The sequence below is a fragment of the Onychomys torridus genome, chromosome 23, assembly GCF_903995425.1.
Source record: "Onychomys torridus chromosome 23, mOncTor1.1, whole genome shotgun sequence".
NCBI lineage: Eukaryota > Metazoa > Chordata > Mammalia > Rodentia > Cricetidae > Onychomys > Onychomys torridus.
The window spans coordinates 28,062,200-28,081,795 of record NC_050465.1 but is presented as its reverse complement, the minus strand read 5'-3'; the positions used below and the strand labels follow the sequence as shown (position 1 = coordinate 28,081,795).

Genomic DNA, 19,596 nt, shown 5'->3' with positions numbered 1-19,596 from the left:
CCTTTTCTTTTTTTTTTTTGATTTTTCAAGACAGGGATTCTCTGTGTAACCTGAAACTAGCCTGTACACCACGCTAGCCTTGAACTTTGAGACTCATCTATCACTGGGCTTACTAAGTGCTGGAATTAAAGGCCTGATGTGCGCCCCCCCTTTTGTATTATTGGTCTTTTGATTGTTTATTTTTATTTTAAATTAAGATCTATTTATTTATTATGTATACAGAAGAGGGCACCAGATCTTATTACAGATGGTTATGAGCCACCATGTGGTTGCTGGGAATTGAACTCAGGACCTCTGGAAGAGCAGTCGGTGCTCTTAACCTCTGAGCCATCTCTCCAGCCCTTGATTTTTATTTTTGTGGTTTTTGGTTTTTTTTTTTTGTTTGTTTTTTTTGAAAGAGGAAAAAATAAAAGATGGGTGGGTAGAAAGGAGGAAAGGATCTGGGACAAGTTGGGGGAGGGGAAATGATAAAAAAAAATATAGGCAGTGGTGGTGCATGCCTTTAATCCCAACACTTGGGAGGCAGAGACAGGTGGATCTGTGAGTTAGAGGCCAGCTACTGAGTGAGTTCCAGGACAGCTAGGGCTACACAGAGAAACCATGTCTTGAAAAACCATCGTGTGTGTGTGTGTGTGTGTGTGTGTGTGTGTGTCTGTGTGTGTGTGTATGAAATTAAAAAACTCAGTACATTTAAAAAAAAAGATGACCATGAATTAAGATAGGAACAGAGTCTTATTTGACAGGGTGATGAGGAATGACCATTAAGTGAGGAGAATTGTATGGCTAAGTGTCAGCACATAATGAAAGGATATGGCCCACAGAACATGACAACACTTCATCTACTGCCACAAGTATTAAGGAATGGCACATAAGAGATCACTATAGCAATTCTTCACAAAGACTGGATTTCTATGCTTTCACATTCTTCAACTGTTAGGATACTTCAGTGGACGTGTTTGAGAGGTAACATACTGAAGGAATATTCAATTATAGCTGAAGTTCAACTAGGCTAAAATTTCTTCTTGCTACCAAAAACCGACATCAAAGTCTTAATTTTTATAGAAAATAGTCTATTTTTCCTCTTATTACAAGAGGAAACAATGCTTCTCAAAACAATCTTTTGAGTCTAGAATATCACAATTCTAGAAAAGAATACTTGGGGGGACAGATATAATCTAGGATATTTAAAATATGATTCTGAGCCAGGTGGTGGTGGTGGCCAGCCTGGGCTACCAAGTGAGCTCCAGGAAAGGCGCAAAGCTATACAGGGAAACCCTGTCTTAAAAAACCAAAACAAAAAAAACAAAACAAACAAACAAAAAAAAAAATGCTTCTGAGATATGAGAGTACAAAACATATAAAAAGCTTTTTTGGAAAACATCTTAGAGGAGCCAAAGTGAATGTAGGACACACCTCCTGTGTCTGCTCAAGGATTCCAGCTCTCATGGATTGCTACATACCCAGTGCCAAAACAAAGGGGCAGGAAAGGAGAAATGGTCCCCCCTCACACTCTTGCTGAGTGCACCACTCACTAAGGCCCGTGCTGAGAGAACTAAGGAGCCAGGGAAACACAAGCTTACCTGGATAGGGCACTCTCCCCTTTGTCACCAGCTCTGTCTGCAGAATCCCAAATGACCACACATCTGACTTTATCGTAAACCGACCGTACAGTGCAGCCTCAGGAGCTGTCCACTTGATTGGAAATTTGGCACCTAAAAATAATATTGACAATCTTAGATGTTTCTGAAGAGCCTATTTGTGAATGTAAGGCACACAGGTCTAATCTCTATCAATATCCCAATTCTGTGTGTCATAAATTTAAATCTTCAAACATAGAAAATATGTGGAAAACTGCATTGACTTTAAATTTTTACATTAAAATAAATGTTTTTTTCTTATATTTAATGATATAAAAAGTTGCTGGTGGAAACAGAACATGACCCAATAAAACAGCAGAAGTTTTAATAAGACAAAAACATGCATTATAAAATTGGAAATTTGGGAGGGGGGAGCACATGGGATCCTGATCTTGCTGTATTTACCTAAGGCTACTCTTAAATTCTCACAATTATGGCTGGGTGGGCATGGTGATGCACACCTTTAATCCCAGCACTCAGGAGACAGAGGCAGGCAGATCTCTGAGTTTAAGAGCAGCCTGGTCTACAGAGCAAGTTCTAGTACATCCAGGGATAGAGAAACCCTGTCTTGAAAAAAAAGTCTCACAATACTGTGTCAGCCTCTTGAAAATTGGGATTACAAACATTTGCTAAATCTGTTGCTGTTTTTAGTGTGTGTGTAAAATATGTGATGAACAAAGATTAAAACTTCATGCATTGGTCTCTCCTTCTGTCTGGCTTTTTGAGAAAGGGTCAGCTGGTCTCTAACATGTTATCTATTGAAGAAAGACCATGAACTCTCGATCTTTCTGCCTCTAACTTCCAAGTGCTAGGTTTAGAGACATGAGATACTACATTATTATAAAATCTATAACTTTAAGTTCACGACATCCAGTGGCTGTAGCCAATTATGGTTGAAAACCCATTCTGGGTCTAATGGCTATTGGTTCATAACCTCTTTTGTACTTTTGTGCTATCTTTGCATAAGTTTTTTTGTGGTGGTGATATTTTGTTTGTGCTCCAACAAATAAAGCTTGCCTGGAGATCAGAGTGTGGAGCCAGCCACTAGTTAACCATAGAAACCAGGCAGTGGTGGCACACATCTTTTATCCCAGCACTAGGGAGGTGGAGACAGGATTTGATAAGGCTGGGTGGAAAGGGCAATATAAGGCAGGAGAAGACAGGAGCTGAACCACTTTCAGGCTGAGGAGTTGACAAGGTAAGAGGTAGCTGTGGCTTGCTCCTTTGTCTCTCTGATCTTTCAGTATTTACCCCAATATCTCGCTCCAGATTTTTATTATTAAGACTAATTAGGATTCCTGCTACAATTTTTATTGTGCTATCATATTTTTTATTGGGTATTTGTGTGAGTGCACATGTGCCATGGCACTTGCATGGAGGTCAGAAGACAACTTTGTGGAGTTAGCTCTACCTTTCTACCTTTATGTGAGTTCCAACGATCAAACTCAGGTCACCAGGCTTGAGTAACAAGCACATCTGATAGATGAGTCACTAAGCCAGCTCTTGTGTTACCATTTTTAAAACACTATGTTAATTTACACAAATATTTAGTGGAAGACTTTACAACACAAGCATTTTGCTAAGTACTGTGGATACACAAACAACACAGCTTTCATGAAATTTGTATATTTATGCTAGCAAAATTATAAGTGCTATATCTACTTGAAGTGATTGTGTGTGTGTGTGTGTGTGTGTGTATTAAAATAAGAGTTCTTAGATATTATTAAAAATAGTTCAATTTTCATTTGTCACAATAACAAGGCTTCATTAAACAGTGGCAACTAAATTTAGCCTCAAACAAATGGTTTTGATTTTCTAAGTAAGGACTACAGGAATATATGACTAGTTGGAGGTAAGTATATGTAGGGGTAGAGATAGAAAAGAAATGGAGAGGGTAGTGAGATGACTCAGCAGTTAAGAGTACTGGCTGCTCTTCCAGAGGATCCAGGAATGATACCCAGCACCCACAAGGCAGCTAACATCCATCCCTCCAGTTCTAGGAGATTTGACACCCTCTTCTGGCCTCTACAAGTACTACATGCATGTGGTACACTGACATACACACAAACAAAAACCTACACACACATAAAATAAAAATAAATCCTTTTTTCAATCTGGAGCTAAATCATGGGTTCTCTACTTTGGCAATGATAACTATGCTGGGCATGGTAATTATTTTGTGTGTGTGTGATCATTAGGCTGTATGTTACAGCATGTTTAGCAGTAACCAGATGCTGACAGTAGTCCCCAAATTGGAACAACCAAAAATGTTTCCAGACATTGCTGAGGTCTCCTTGGGGTAGGAAGAGACAATGGTTGATTGGGAACTACCTCCAATCTAAGACAATAGTTTAAATAACAACTCATCAAGTTTGTTTTAAAAAAGAAATAGAAAACATTTATTCGAGACAAGGAAGATAGCTCAGTGGGTCAAGTGCTTGTCAGCCATGAGGACTTGAGTTTGGATTCCCAGAACCCGTGTAACTTCTGTGTGTAATCCAACTGTTTTTACAGTGAGAGGGTAATTGGAGACAGAAAATGTCAGGACGTTTAGAGACAGCTAAATCTGGCACTTATACTGGGAAACAAGAAACCCAATCTCAAGATGGGAGAGTAAAGCCCAAGGCTGTCTTCTGACTTTTGTGTGCTTACTGTGTCAAGTGTGTGTTGTGGAGGCCCACAAAGGTTTCCTAGTGAGACCTGAGCTTTCTTTACTCAGCAGAGCTGCATTAGAAAATTGCTTGACCACCTGCAGGGTTACCAGGTGTTTAGAAGGGTCTGCACTTAGATGTGTGGTATGCTTTGATCTAACAAAGGGAGGTATTTTGCCCTGCTCCTTGGCATTCCTTTAAAAAGCCCTTTAGAGACAGGCAGTGGCGGTGGTGGTGGTGCACACCTTCAATCTCGGCACTTGGGAGGCAGAGCCAGGCGGATCTCTTGTGAGTTCAAGGCCATCCTGATCTACAGAGCGAGATCCAGGACAGGCACCAAAATTACATGGAGAAACTCTGTCTTGAAACAAACAAACAAATTAAAAACCAAAACAAAAAATCCCTTTAGAAGAAACAGACGGGGCCAGTGGATAAGGATCCAGGACCCCCTGAGCCATCCTGTGTTTCTGTCTGTCTCTCTCCCCTCTGTCCGTCTATCTAAGTATTTCTCACTTCTCCCACCTCAAGAGTACCTTGGGGTAAAAGTGGGAGTGGGTCTCCCACGGAGGCACCCAAACAGGGACCAGGCCCTTGGCGAAAAGGGGAGAGGCCCCGCAGGAAGTCTGGGCATGTGCGGTTATGTTGAAAAATTAAGGCAGGGGTCTTCTATTTTTGGGAGTGAAAGTAAGGCAGTGGAATGCAAAGTTGAGAAGTGAAGCTGCTGCATACATCTCTCTCTCTCTCGGTTCCTCTCTCTCTCTCTCTCTCTCTCTCTCTCTCTCTCTCTCTTACTTTCTATCTATAAAAATTAAAAAATTAGAGTAATGTAGACTATAGAAATACTGGGTTAAGAATATGTTTAAGAAAAAATTTAGGATAAGATAAGTGACAAGACAGAGGAACTATGTCTTTGATTTCCAACTATGGGACTGTTAGTGCAAAATCCTGGGGAAGAATCAGAGAAAAATCTACCAAAGATGAGAAAAAAATGGGCAGAAAAAGATTCCTGTGGCAGTTTTTGGCCTGGAGACACTTAGAATCAAGCCCTGAGAAGCATGGGGAATTTTTCCTGAGGCAGATGGGGATGAAACAAAACCCTCTGCCCCACTGGTAAACACCATTACAACACCGTACAATTAAAATTAGTTTCATTTTGACCATGAAGTCTAAGTTTAAAGAACAGAAACTTTGGAAAAAGACTTAGTAATCTCTCTCTAAACACTAAAAGCTTTTCAGACCTTTCTTTCTCTTTTTCTCTTTCTGTAGGGGCAAAAAATTAAATTCATCTGGAAGAAACATCTATCAGAATGTGAAAATCACTTGTAATAGAAAACAATCTCCTGAAGCACTGCTAATTCTTACTGTTAGCATTGTATCTCTGTTTCTAACCAGCAGTCAGGAAGCGATTGGCAAAGGGCCAGGGAGCAAGTGCCTCTGAGTCTGAGTGCATCCCAGGAATACTAGAGTTCCTGTAGTTGTCAAGCACCTTCCTCGAGCATGGAGCTGAAGCAGAAGTGGAGCAGGACATGGGGAAAACTGCTAGCCTAAAAAAGGACGGTACATTTTGCCACACAAACAAGGCAGCTACAGTTGCCCACCCAATTGCAAGCCCCGAATCAGTAGGTGGGACTATGCAGTGTCCATAGCTGAAAAAAAAAACCAAAACTTTCTGATAAAGCTGTCTTTTCTATTGGGGAAAAGACCTTTTTGAAAAAGCTTTAATTCCAAGTACTTTCATTTTCTTTCGCTGACCCATAAAACAGGAGACAAACGCCTGAGTATACACAGACAGACATGACCTCCTCTGCGAACAGTGTCAGGTGAAAAATCTAATTAGAAAGGTACATCTGTCAAATGGTAACGCAGGAGTCCTAATGCAAGCTTAGGGGAAAAAACTCTCCCATGGTAAAAGCAAAAGCATGAATACAGATTGTGTGAATGGAAGTTTTCTCCTGGACCTGAAAAGGAGTATGGGAAATGTGGTTTGTTTGTAGCAGTGTGACGATATAGAGAAAGGCAGTTTGGGAAATGAAATCTATAACAGATACCAATACTGCACTGCCCCAAAACTCTATTTTTTCAGCTTAAAATGCCATTTCTTTTCCAAGCGATGTTAGAAAGCTTAGCCTTAAAAATGCAAGAGAGAGGTCCTGAGTTCAATTCCCAGCACCCACATGATGGCTCACAACCATCTGTAATGAGATCTGGCACCCTCTTCTGTATACATAATAAATAAATAAATCTTTAAAAAAATGCAAGAGAAATATTGACATCGTTAAAAAAGCTCATGGTAATCTTAAAAAGCAGCTTTAAGAAATTAAGAGGAGTTTTACCCCCAGTCAAGGTTAGATAAATTAGGCTCTGACTTCAAATTCTGAAGAAAACTTTCTGAATGATATCAAAGTTGACTATAAACTCTGAACTTTAGAAATGATTTGCGTACTTTCTGTCTTGTTGAAAGAAAATATAACAGTTCAGTTAAGAAATATTTTCTAAATGTTTGCTAAAGTTTGTAAAGTAGTCCAATAGAGCTTACTTTCGAATATAAGTTAGTTCTGTTATGAGATTCTTTCTAGATATCTGTTAAAGTTTATTAAATAGTTCTATATTTTCCTTTTGAACATAAAGTCTGTAAAAAAAAATAGAGTTTCCTTTTGAATATATTTGTAAAAAATGTAAATGTTGAATGTAAGTCTAAATGTTGAATCTAAGTCTTGTAAAAAGTGTAAATGTTAAATGTAAGTTCATACTAGAATTGTTTTTATTACTCCATTAATATCTGTCTAGTCTGGAAAAATTAGATAACATTAATTTTTAAGGGATAAACCAATCAATCACCTTAGAAGCATGTGAAGTGTTTATTACTCTTTTGAGACAGGGTTTCTCTGTGTAGTTTTGCACCTTTCCTGTAACTCACTCTGTAGCCCAGGTTGACCTCGAACTCACAAAGATTTGCCTGGCTCTGCCTCCCAAGTGCCGGGATTAAAGGCGTGCATCACCATCACCTAGCGGAATACTTTTTAAAATACAATTTTATGATCTCAGTAGCCCCTGGAAAACTTAACTGAAGGTGTCATAATTAGGAGAGTTTTTCTGTCTTATTCCTGGAAGTTTCCACTCCTGTTTCTGTTTAGAAAGGTGTAGGCTTCCCACAAAGGGATAAGCCTCCCACAATCGAGTTTGTAAAAGTGTCTTTATAATTAGTATGGTTTGTGTTTACTGGAGTGGACACTTTGAAATGATCTGAAATGACTGTTTTCTCCTGGGAATCAAAATAGTCTCTTGAAAGTTTTATTGAACATCTGCTAGGAGAGAGTTTTGATCCAGGAAAAGGGCTTGATTCATCTAAGACTGCTGTAATCACCTTAGACCCATTCCAACAAGGATATTCCATCTTTATTACCCTCCACTCCAATACTGGGAGGTGTGGCCGTTATGGAGACCACTGTGGATGTTTGCAGGCTCAGTAGGAACCGGTGCCAGAGCTGAGTTAGGATATGTACCCCCTCCTGCCAGAGGCTGGTAGTCAGACAGGCAACTTTCTTCTTGATAGCTTCCAACTGAAGACAGAGTGTGCTTGATGGAAAGTATAACTCCACGACAGGTAAGAATGATCAATCAAGGAGGTGACCTAAGACAGGCGCAGTCTATCTGAGGGACCTGGGGGGACCTTTTTTATATCAAGAAGGGGGAGTTGTGGAGGCCCACAAAGGTTTCCTAGTGAGATCTGAGCTTGTTTTACCTAGCAGAGCTGTATTAGAGGATTGCTTGACAACGTGCGTGGGTCTTCACTTGGATGTGCAGTATGCTTTGATCTAGCAAGGGAAGGTCTTTTGCCCTGCCCCTTGGCATTCCTTTAAAAAGCCCTTTAGAAGAAACAGAAAGGGCCAGTGGATAAGGATCCAGGCCCTCCCGAGCTATCCTTTGTTTCTATCTATCTATCTCTCTCTCCTCTATCCTTCTACCTAAATATTTCTCGATTCTCCCTCCTCAAGAGTTTCATGTGTTTTTTTTGTTTTTTTTTTTAAACCTACTCAGCCATCTTCCTGATCCCTATTCCCCAAAATCTGTTGACCTCCAACAGATCTCATAGATGGAGTTGCTTTGCTACATGGGAAACACTCACATAAAAGCACTTAGTCTACAGATGGTTTCTTGCCAGGCCCACATAAACATGCATGTTACATACTAAGCAAAAAAGGTAGTCTCTCCATCCAGCTGTGTTCTGATTCCCACAACAAAAGGTTCTTGCATCCACATCCTACCTTGGTGACAGCCCAACTAGGCAAGAACCTGGATAACTATTAGTATTTTGCATAAAGTTCAAAACAGTGTTAAGTAAAACAAGTACAGGGCAGAATATAAGCTCTATGTATGTTATTTTACCTTGTCTTGCTGTGTATTCATTGTCTTCAATTAATCTTGCTAAGCCAAAATCTGCTATTTTGCATACAAGATTTTCTCCTACAAGAATATTAGCAGCTCGGAGATCTCGGTGAATGTAGTTCATTCTTTCAATATATGCCATACCATCAGCAATCTTAAGAGAGGAAACAAAATGAGAGGCAAAATATATGATACAAAGGGAAAAATTTTGGTTAAATTAAAGAGACTGTTGAAAAGTTAGGTATTTAAAAAAAATTATAGCAACAGACACAGTCCATAAGACAACAGAAAAAAAAAAACTACAATAAAAAAAGGCTAAATTAATCTTTACATCCCTAACACTGCAAGGAAAAAACAATCAACATATATTTTGAAGATCAGTATTTTATGCCCAGAGTATATCCAGTGACCACGACCAGCACAATGTCCTGTCTTGTCGATGGTCAGAAGAAGGGCATCACAAGAGGATGGAGTCTGCAGTCTCTGTACAAAAACTCACACGGTCGATACCAGACACAATCTAAGGAACTGAAGTACCAACAAACTATAGCTTATAAGTCAGATGTGGCCACAACCTGTTTTCACATGTCTTGAGAAGTGCTTTTTTTTTTTTTTTAAATGGTGGTTGAGGATTTATCCTAATGGTAGAGCACTTGCCTAGCAAGCACAAAGCCCTGGCTTCGATCCTCAGCTCTGAAAAAAAAATAGCTTCTACATTTTTTTAAAGGGCTGTGAAAGCCTTTTAAGGTCTGCCATTTTTCCAAGAGAAAGTGACTAAGAGCCTTGAATGTAGGGTCTGGCATAAGCCTGTCTCCTCTGAAGTTTGTCTACATTATCAGATGTTATTGACATGTGGACTTTCACTGACAGGTAAAAACCACAGTGCTGGAGAACAATCCTTTTCTACATGATGAATATGTATTACTCTCACTGGTTAATAAAAAGCTGACAGGCTGGTACCTGAGCAGGAAGTTAAGCAGGAAAGCCAAACTGGGAATGATGGGAAAGAGGGTGAAGTAGGAGAGATGCCAGCCAGCCACCAAACAACCAGGACATTAAAAAAAAAAATGAGGTAACAAGCCATTGAGCCACATGGCAAAGCAAAAATAGAAAATAGGTTAATTTAAGTGTAAGAGTTAGCTAGTAACAAGGCTGAGCATTTATAATTAATATAAGCCTCTGTGTGGTAATTTGAAAGTGGCTGCTGAGTATTTGGGAGTTTCTGGAGGGACAGAGACTTCCACCTACATACATATGGCATTTCAACGTGGGGCCAAAATTTCCACATAAAACCTGACAAAGCTTCAAAAAGGATTCTAGACACACAAGAATGGAGTCAAGCATGACTTCTTGGTAGCTGCCTTTTCTCAGGTGGGTTCTACATGTTGGCTGTGAACAGAGGTGCAGCTCTAAGAGACAGCTTTCTGGCTCAGTGCTAATGGCAAAAATAGGTGGCTCTTTTAAGAGGCTGTGCTGCCAAACATTTATATGGTATTTAAGAGCAGCTGGCAGTATGATATTCAGTGACAGTGTGGACCTAGAAACTTCCCAGAGTTGGGGCAGTAAACATGGCACTCAGAGCTGGCAGTAAATGTGCCTTACTATATGTAAGCTTGGGAGATAGAAAGAAGAAAAAAAGAACAGAAAAAGTCCTTAAAGAATAGAGTAATAGGCCAGGCGGTGGTAGCGCACACCTGTAATCCCAGCACTCGGGAGGGAGAGGCAGGTGGATCTCTGTGAGTTCGAGGCCAGCCTGGTCTACAAAGCTAGTCCAGGAAAGGCGCAAAGCTATACAGAGAAACCCTGTCTCAACAAACAAAACAAGACAAAACAAAAATAGAGTAATAGGAAAAATAAGACATACAGTTTGGATACTATATGTTATTGTGTTATCTTTAAATTTTTTTGACTGCTAATGAACAAATGATAACTGCTGAGAGACATTTGATCATGAAAGCTGTTAGATTAAACCAACCTATATATTTTAAAAATATCTTGACTTCAAAATTAAGTCAAAAGATATGTTACTTTGGGAAAGAGGTTCTGCTTTTATTTCCACAGGAAATGAGAAGCTGTGGATTCATTCTGGATTAAGAAAAATCAGGTTTGATCAAGGAAGACCCCCTGAAAGTCTCTGATGGGAATGGATGGCCCAAATGACCAAATGTTTCAGAGTGCCTCTGTTGTAGTTTCCTCTGAGCTCTACATCCAGAATAGCTTCAAAGCTGCTGACTGAGATGATCCAGTCTCATAGAATATTCTAATCAGGACTTGCCCATAATCCTTAATTTTCTCAGAGTCCCCCCACAAGATTACCAAAGGCCCCAGTCAACAGGAAGTAGTATAAAGAACTATACCCCCAAAATAAATTATGGATGTTTGTCATCATTCTGGGGTGTTGGTTACAAGTTGTTATGGATATATGGTCAGGAAAAAAATTGCTAAACAAAGGAGATTAGATTCAGGGATCTTGTTCTGAAAAGAAAAAAGGAGGATATAGAAATGATAGGATAAAAGGATAGATTATTGAATCTACTTTAATACTATTAATCTTACATTAGTATGGATTTTAGTTTATTGATATAAATTTAAAGTTAATTTTACTATACCATATGTATATTTCTACTCTTGTTTAAAGTATTGTGTTTTGCGGCTCATTTAAAATGCAATATATAATTAAGAAACACAGATTAATAATTATCTACAATAGCAAACTTATAGTCATGTTAGTTAGGTTTTCAAGGTTATACAGAGATACACTTCAGATAGATAGGCACTCTTCAAACACTTCAAAGACATAAAGAATATGGCATTTAAAATGTTTTAAGAACTCAGACTTTTCTAAACAGTGAGACACATCTGCTCTTGGCAGCACCAATTACTTCAAAGAGGATGATGGGTGTTGAAGAAACTCCATAAGGAGTTTGTTTTCTTTATGACAAAAGCTAGCCATGTGGGCAAAGAAATTGCTCTTGCCTCAACTGTTGACAGTTACTGGACCAATACGACACAAGAAAGGTCACTGCTGAACTTTGACAAGACAAGGTAGGACAGTCCTTCAAAATTCCCTGCTTTACAGGAAAGTCTGTCATATATACTAGGCCTGTAGGCCAGAATTAGATGCCCCAACGTTACAGTAGAACTTTGGATGACTGTCCAGGTAGTCTGATGTCCTTGTCACTAGGTAACATTTCACTCTTCTAAGGTATTTTATAGAACTGAAGACTAAATAATTACAGTTTTCCTTAGTTATAGTACAAAATAAATTAGATATAAAAATTTGGACTTACCAAGATAAGATAGAAAATTAAGTATTTTCTCTAATTTTGCCAAATGCAAATGGATTAGACAGTATTATTGTAATTCTTATTTAATAACTGTTTTTGTTGTATATAGTTTTACTATATTAAGGTTAAAACTTTCCTTTTTAATTAGACAAAAAGGGGGAAGTGTTGTGGAACAATTCTTTTCTACACTAGGAATATGTATTACTCTCATTGGCTAATAAAAAGCTGACAGGCCAGTAGCTGGGCAGGAAGTTAGATGGGAAAGACAAACTGAAAATGATGTAAAGAAGGAGGGCAGAGCCAGGAGAGATGTCAGTCAGCTGCCAAACAAGCAGGATATGTAAAAAAAATGAGGTAACAAGGCATGTGGCAAAGTATAAACAGAAATATGGGTTAATTTAAGTGTAAGAGTTAGTTAGTAACAAGCTTGAGCTATCAGCAAAGCATTAATTAACATAAGCCTCTGTGTGGTAATTTGGGAAGCAGCTGCCGTATATCTGTGAGTTTCTGGAGGGACAGAAACTTCTGGCTACACTGCAGAAGCAAGCTCATAAACTGAAGGCAATAAATGGTGCCTTCAATACTTAACCTCTATCTTAATAGAAACTTTGCAACAAAAACTCAGAAGTACACAACACTAATTCTTACTTGTATATTATCTGAATTCTTGTCTTAGCCTATAATAAAAACTTTAGCATATACTTTCAGGTTTAATATTTAGAATAATTCTCATCCATCTTAATTTTCTGTTTGTTTGTTTGTTTGTTTGTTTGTTTTTGGAGACAGGGTTTCTCTCTGTAGCCCTGGCTATCCTGGAATTCACTCTGTAGAACAGGTTGGCCTCAAATGCCTGCCTCTACCTCCTGAGTGCTAGGATTAAAAATGTGTACCACTACCTCTCAGCCCATCTTAATTTTCTTAAATTTGCTGAAATGTAAATACATAAATTGTATTTGTGGAAGCACTGTGTCAAAGGCCATATGATACAAGGTAGCACCTGACAGGAAGAGCTATAATATATAATACTAGCTCAGCTATTAAGGGGCTCATACTGAACCATCTCCTATGTTCCTTTCTCTTCTAAAATTCTAGTATTTCACTGCACCAATTTTAATATTATACTAAGATTTTTCTACATTTTAAGCATATTCTTTTGTTTCAAATTGATACATATATATGTAACTACCTGAGCAGCCATATCAACCAGCTGTGGAAGCTTCAAATATTTTCCATCTCCTTCTTTAAGGAAATCTAACAAGCTCCCTGTAAAAAACAGAAAGACAGGCCAGAAAAATTTAAACATTACATTAAAATGGAAATGAATATTCTTCAATACTTTAAACAAATCATTAAACCAGAAAACCTTTCAGCTTTTTAAAAATATATATTTTGGGAACTTTTGGAACTATTAAGGATTCCAGAGGAGTCCCAAACTAAATTTTTTTTTTTTTTGAGCTGAGGATGGAACCCAGAGCCTTGTGCTAGCTAGGCAAACGCTCTACCACTGAGCTAAATCCCCAACCCCAAACTAAAATTTTAAAAATTCTCTTGATAACAGATTTTAAAGGAAAAAAACTACCACTTCCCTATCCTGAGAAAACATCACCAGATTAGTTACTCCCACACACATACTTTGATCAAGATTCTGTGATGAAAAAGGTGTTAGAACTACATATATTTAAAAAGTCAGTTTGAAACTAGTATTCAGCCAACTGGGAATATCATGGAATTGTTACAATTATATACAAGCAACTCATGCTGGCTTGATTGATAGCTCCTTGGCGTCAGGCACCATGGGGATAGCCAAGTATGATGAACTCAGCAAAGTGAAAGGTTCGGAAGGGAGGTCTGGTTGTTCCCTCTACTATGAGTTAAAAGCATACAACATCAGATAAAATCAAATAAAGACACATTTTTATAGAAGCAAAACAACAAAAATACTCATTTTTATAAGAAAGGCTGAGAATTTCAGATTAAAAGGCATATAAAGAGCTGGGCCATGGTGGTGCACGCCTTTAATCCCAGCACTTGGGAGGTAGAGGCAGGCAGATCTCAGTGAGTTCAAGGCCATCCTGGTTTACAAATCCAGGACAGCCAGGGCTATTGCACAGAGAAACCCTGTCTGGGAGGTGGGCCACAAAAAGAGAGATAGCAATTAAATGTTGGGCCTGACCATGGATTCCACACTAGATCAGGAAAGTATAATTGGTAGAACTGGCAAAGAAAGAGAAACAAATTCTAAGGGACGAGAATAATATGAACAGAACTCAGCGCAAAGCTGGGGCCAACATAGCTCAGTGGTAGAATATGTTCTTAGAATATACAAGACCCTGGGTTTGATAGTCAACACAACAGTAGGAAAAAACACATGTTTTTTCAAGAACAGCAAGAAAATCTGTCTGCAACAAAAGATTTATGACAAAGCACATGAGGCAATAAACTTTAATGGATTACAGGGGCCTACTGTCATGCAACTGAATATTAATGAGTGAGGAATCACTACATTTTAAAACCAGAAACAACTTTTACTATTTTATATTCTAAATCTCTCACCTGGAAATAATCTTAACCAAATTATGTAACAACACAGAATTCTAGCATTTTCTCCCAATTGTGAATGGTCCATTAGTTTTACCCATTTGATTCCCCCCCCCCCCCCCCCCCCCCCGAGATTGGGTTTCTCTGTGTAGCTTTGCACCTTTCCTGGATCTCGCTTTGTAGAACAGGCTGGCCTCAAACTCACAGAGATCTGCCTGGCTCTGCCTCTCAAGTGCTGGAATTAAAGGCGTGCACCACCACTGCCCAGCTCCCATTTGATGTTTTTATGCTGCCAATATCTTGACTTACATTTCTTTCTTGTTCTTTTCTCACTTCCTCTTCTAGTTCATCTAATGCACTCATTCAAATGCCATAGGTGACAATGTCTGCAGCCTAAACACCTTCCGAAGAAGACATATACTTTGGAACTTTAGGTATGCTTTGGCTATTAATTACTAGGCTTTTGGTATAAGTCCTTTTAAAAGAATTTTTTCCTTCCTGTCACAGATTTGAATGTGTAGATGCCTCTATCACCACTAGCAGGAACTATATCACCAGCCAAGGGGGACTACTAGAGAAGGTGACATAATAGTTACTTAACTAGTCTGATTCAACAAACAAACAAACAAACAAATAAATAAATAAATAAATAAATAAATGAATAAATAAATAAATCCCAGAAGGTGGTGGTGCATGCCTTTAATCCCAGCACTTGGGAGGCAGAGGCAAGTGGATCTCTGAGTTCAAGGTCAGCCAGGGCTAGACAGAGAACGCCGTCTTGAAAAACCAAAATAAACGAATAAAAAGGGGTAGATTCAGGCTAATCAGCATCATTTACTAGATTCTCTTCAAAAGCAACAATGTCCTAGAAATAAATAGGGAAGAGCATCAACCTTGTCTGGCTTTGCCCCTGGCTCTAACTAGCCTTACATAAGAGCCCACCTGTGCCTGGACTGGCGAGGATGAGAAATTTCAATCGACAGCAGGGGAGAACAGTTTCTGGAAGTCTAGTGTGTAAGAACTATGTTAATATATAAAATGAGGTAAAAATTATACCTTTTGGGTCAATTTGTCTACTTTTTTACTGCTCCAGCAATTCCATTTCCTTTAGTCAAATAAACTATGAAAAGACTCTGTCTAATTTTCCTTTAAAGTCTCATAAAATCCTGTGGGATAACTGGGAATAACAACTATTCCATTAAAAAAATATCACATTTCCTCTTTTCAAAAGACTACAGAAAAATCTTAAGTTAGAAAGTATTATATGATAAAAATCTGTATGTATAAAAATACAGAGGGGCCTGCAAAAGAGCTCAGTGGATAAAGGTGCCTGCTGCCAAGACCAGCTCCTTCAAGCTGTCCCTCGAACTCCACATATGTGTCATAGCACCCATACATATATGCATCCAAAATACATAATTAAATTTCATTTTAAAGGGGAAAAGTGAATTCTGTGAGCTACATTAGCAATCTGCTTGCCAGGTATACTCACTGGTATAATAGGGGCATGAATGTTATGAAAGTAACCATCCATCTTCTGGTTGGACTTAAAAGGCTCACTTCGTAAGATGGAACCCATACCTGACACTTAATGAAACCAAGAACCAATGAGAGGTAGATCATGGACCCCAGAGAAAATCTACAATTATTTTGTTAAATGAACAAAGCAATAAAAGGACTCCTAACAACATACTGCTATACCCATAGAAAAGTGTATCACTGAGCCTCATCAGAAAGATGACTTCTTACAGAAAGTGACAATTAACACAGAGAATCACAATTGGACAACGTGCAGAGAGTGAGAGACTTTGAAACACTGAGATCTAGATGGAATCACACAAGTTCCCTCTAGGCTCAGGGATCTATGCAAGAGCCAGAGGTGGTGGATGACTCCACAATAACAAACAGCATTTTCCAGACACATCAGGTCTGATACACACATGAACTCACAAAGACTGTGACAGATGCACAAGTTTAAACCAGACAAAATCCCAACAAAGAGAAGGGTAAGTGGGCAAATAGTCCAACTCCTACCCAAGGACCTATTTCCAATTGACAATTGCTAGGAAAGGGAAAAATCGGGTTGTTTTTTTTTCCCCCAGTGGAGAGACAATGGGTATATCAACTACACCCTAGGGAAGGCTGAATGCTCAGGAATAGTGGCCAACACAAAATGGACTCCATGTTTTTGTTTTTAATTTTGTTTTAGGTTTTTCTCAATTATTTTGTCTTTTTAAGGGAAAGAATATAAAGATTTTTGGGTGAGTAGGTTGAGTATCTGGGAAAAAATATGATCAAAATATATTGTATGATTTTTTAATCTAAAAAAGAACAGAAATGAAGTTGTTAAATTGCAACAGAACCAGGTAAAAGACAATTCATATGCACTTACCTTTTGACATAAACTCAGTGACAATATAAATTGGCTCTTCAGAAACAACTGCATACAGCGGAACAAGTTTATCATGTCTTAATTTCTTCATTATCTGAGCTTCTTGAAGGAAAGATTCTGGCATCATTGTACCTGGCTTTAGTGTTTTGATTGCTACTTTTGTGGTTCCATTCCATGTTCCTAGGAAAACAATTTATTTGACTCTCAATATTTCTGTATCTGAATGTGTATTTGAAGGGATTTTAGACCAAAATTCAACCAACAATAAAAGTTACTCTACATAATTAAGAACATATTGTACATATTTTATCATATTTTGCTATTTTAATTTATGGTTCCACAATAACAAAATGAAGTAACAACAAAGTTCAGGCTTCTTACCCATCCACACTTCACCAAAGCATCCTTGACCTAGTTTAACCTCTAGTCGCAAAGATTCTCGAGGAATTTCCCAAGCATCTTTTGCTAGACCTTGAGTCTGGGGTTTCACAGTTGGACACACAGTTGTTAACTTGTGGCATAAACCATCAGCATGTTCTAGATAAATGAACAGGGTATACTGTAAATGAATTACTTTCAAAGTTAAGACAATTAGTGTGTATATACACATACATATATGAACTCAGTGATTTACCTGCTTCTAGGATTAAAGGGGTATGCCACCATGCCTGGCTTATTACTTGATTTTTTCAAAAAAAAAGCTTAAGTCATTAAATTAAAGTCATAATCTCCTATAAGCTATCAACTTTCCTCTAAAACTACATGTACAATAGGAAGCTTTCTATAAGAAAGATGTGAAGTCTATACAAGTGAAACATTTTAGAAATACATTTATGCTAGTATTTATTGACTACATATGCTTATGTTATTGTGTCAATCAGTACTATGTAAATCTTTCATGTAAATTGAGCATGGAAAACCTAGAGAACTGTCCCAAGGTCCCAGCTAGTAAATGAGAGGATTCAAACACAGATCTATCTGTTTGCCTCCAAAATTCCACTATGCTTTTTGGCAGGTAAATAGGGTGTCTGAGACAAGGTCTTGCTATATATTCTAGGCTGGACTTAAATTCAGGTTCTTCCTGCCTTAGTCTCTTAAATGCTGGGATTAAAAGCCTGCATCACAGGTTAAACCTCTGCTTAGACCACTAGGATTCATATATTTCCCCAGGGGGATGATCATTAGTTGTTATTTCTAATAACCACTAATTAGTCAGACTTTGAAAATCAAAGAAGAAGTTGATGTAAGTGACTGAATTTTAATAAAGGAGACCTAAAGGCAGCCAGTCCAGATTCATAATGGCTTGGTTTGTGTACCCTGCTTATATAAAACTTCTCATTGTAAGTGAGACACATTTCCTCCCATTCTTATCAACCAACCACTCAAATTCACATTCTAACAATGTCAATTACAAGTTAACACCAGCTTGATAACAAGTTTGATTAATTTCAAGCTTGCTGATTGATTGGCTTGATAGTTTCAGTTTGCTGCTAGCTGTCATAGAAAAAGAATTGCCATGGAAACGTCCCCCTTGTAGTACTAATTAGTTAAAGACTTTCAGACACATTTACATATCCAATTGGCAATGAAAAAATTTAAGACCCGAGACTGCAAAACAGAATACTTTGCAAAGGTCCTTGAAAGACCAGAATGCCTATAGCTGCTATAGGTTCATTTTCTTGGATAAGAAATAGCATCTTCAAATTGGGTTTTGTAGGGTTTATATTTTAGAAAGTCTTAAAAAGATTCAGCTTCTACAGAAGGAAATCAAAGAAGACATCTGAGAACTTTTGACTCTATTCCTTTTTCTTTTTTGCAGTGTTGGGGAGGAAACCTTAACACATGTAAGTAAGTACTTTACTACTGAGCTATAATCCTAGCTCTGAGATAACTTTGTTATATTATAAGTTTAATTTTAGCTACTTAATATACATAAATATTTGCTGTCATGTTTTATAATTTACCGTCACAATCTATCTTAGCATTTATACATTATGATCTAGAACTCCAATACAAACACTATGCCAATAAGGCATAATGATTCCAATTAGAGTCTGATTTGAGCATGACATCCAATCGCCCAATTTATGGTTCTGCTATGTTGCCTGGGCCATATGTAACTCTTGTTCCTCTTTTTGAAACCAGAGCACAGCACCAGTAAGATGGCTCAGCTGGTACTTGTGGCCAAGCCTGGTAATTTAAGTTTCATCCCCAGGACCCATATGTTATAAAAAGAGAACTGAGTCCCTAAGTTGTTCCCTGACCTTCACACATGTACCACAGCATGGGTGTGCATACACACGATCACATGCACAAACACTAAATAAATAATTTAAAAAATCCAACCCAGAACACCAACATCTATTGGAGATTTACTATGTATAAATATAAATGAGCATATTAAAGCTTAAGAGAGATAAAGAGTTGTCCTCACAAAAATAGAATGTCAGATTAATTCCTACCTCTGAAGTGCTCACCTACCTGTGTAGTGCTTCACCAGTTTCTGCAGAGTATCAAACTGAGCTCTGGTTGTGATGTAGTATCCGCCATTGTCAAGTTTCCTGATTTTGTAGTGCTTCACATTATCACCCCTTACCTCATCCCAATCACGAATTGAGAGGGAATAAGCACCTGGGGTGGCAGGGGTGGGAGAGGAACATGTTTACTCTAGCTTCCTCAAACTATGCCTAAAGCACATTATGTAC

The 19,596-nt window shown here is 38.2% G+C and overlaps 1 protein-coding gene across 2 annotated transcripts in view; it reads right to left on the bottom strand.

Moving 5' to 3' along the window:
- Positions 1-19,596, bottom strand: part of Yes1 (YES proto-oncogene 1, Src family tyrosine kinase) — a 73,436-nt gene that overhangs the window by 14,764 nt on the left and 39,076 nt on the right. For both annotated transcript variants that reach the window (XM_036173510.1, XM_036173511.1), the window contains exons 6-11: positions 19,373-19,522; positions 17,273-17,428; positions 16,892-17,071; positions 13,148-13,224; positions 8,675-8,828; positions 1,581-1,712 (exon numbers count right to left, since the gene is read on the bottom strand). In XM_036173510.1, coding sequence (XP_036029403.1) covers positions 1,581-1,712; positions 8,675-8,828; positions 13,148-13,224; positions 16,892-17,071; positions 17,273-17,428; positions 19,373-19,522 — 849 coding nt within the window. The remainder of the gene's footprint in view (positions 1-1,580; positions 1,713-8,674; positions 8,829-13,147; positions 13,225-16,891; positions 17,072-17,272; positions 17,429-19,372; positions 19,523-19,596) is intronic.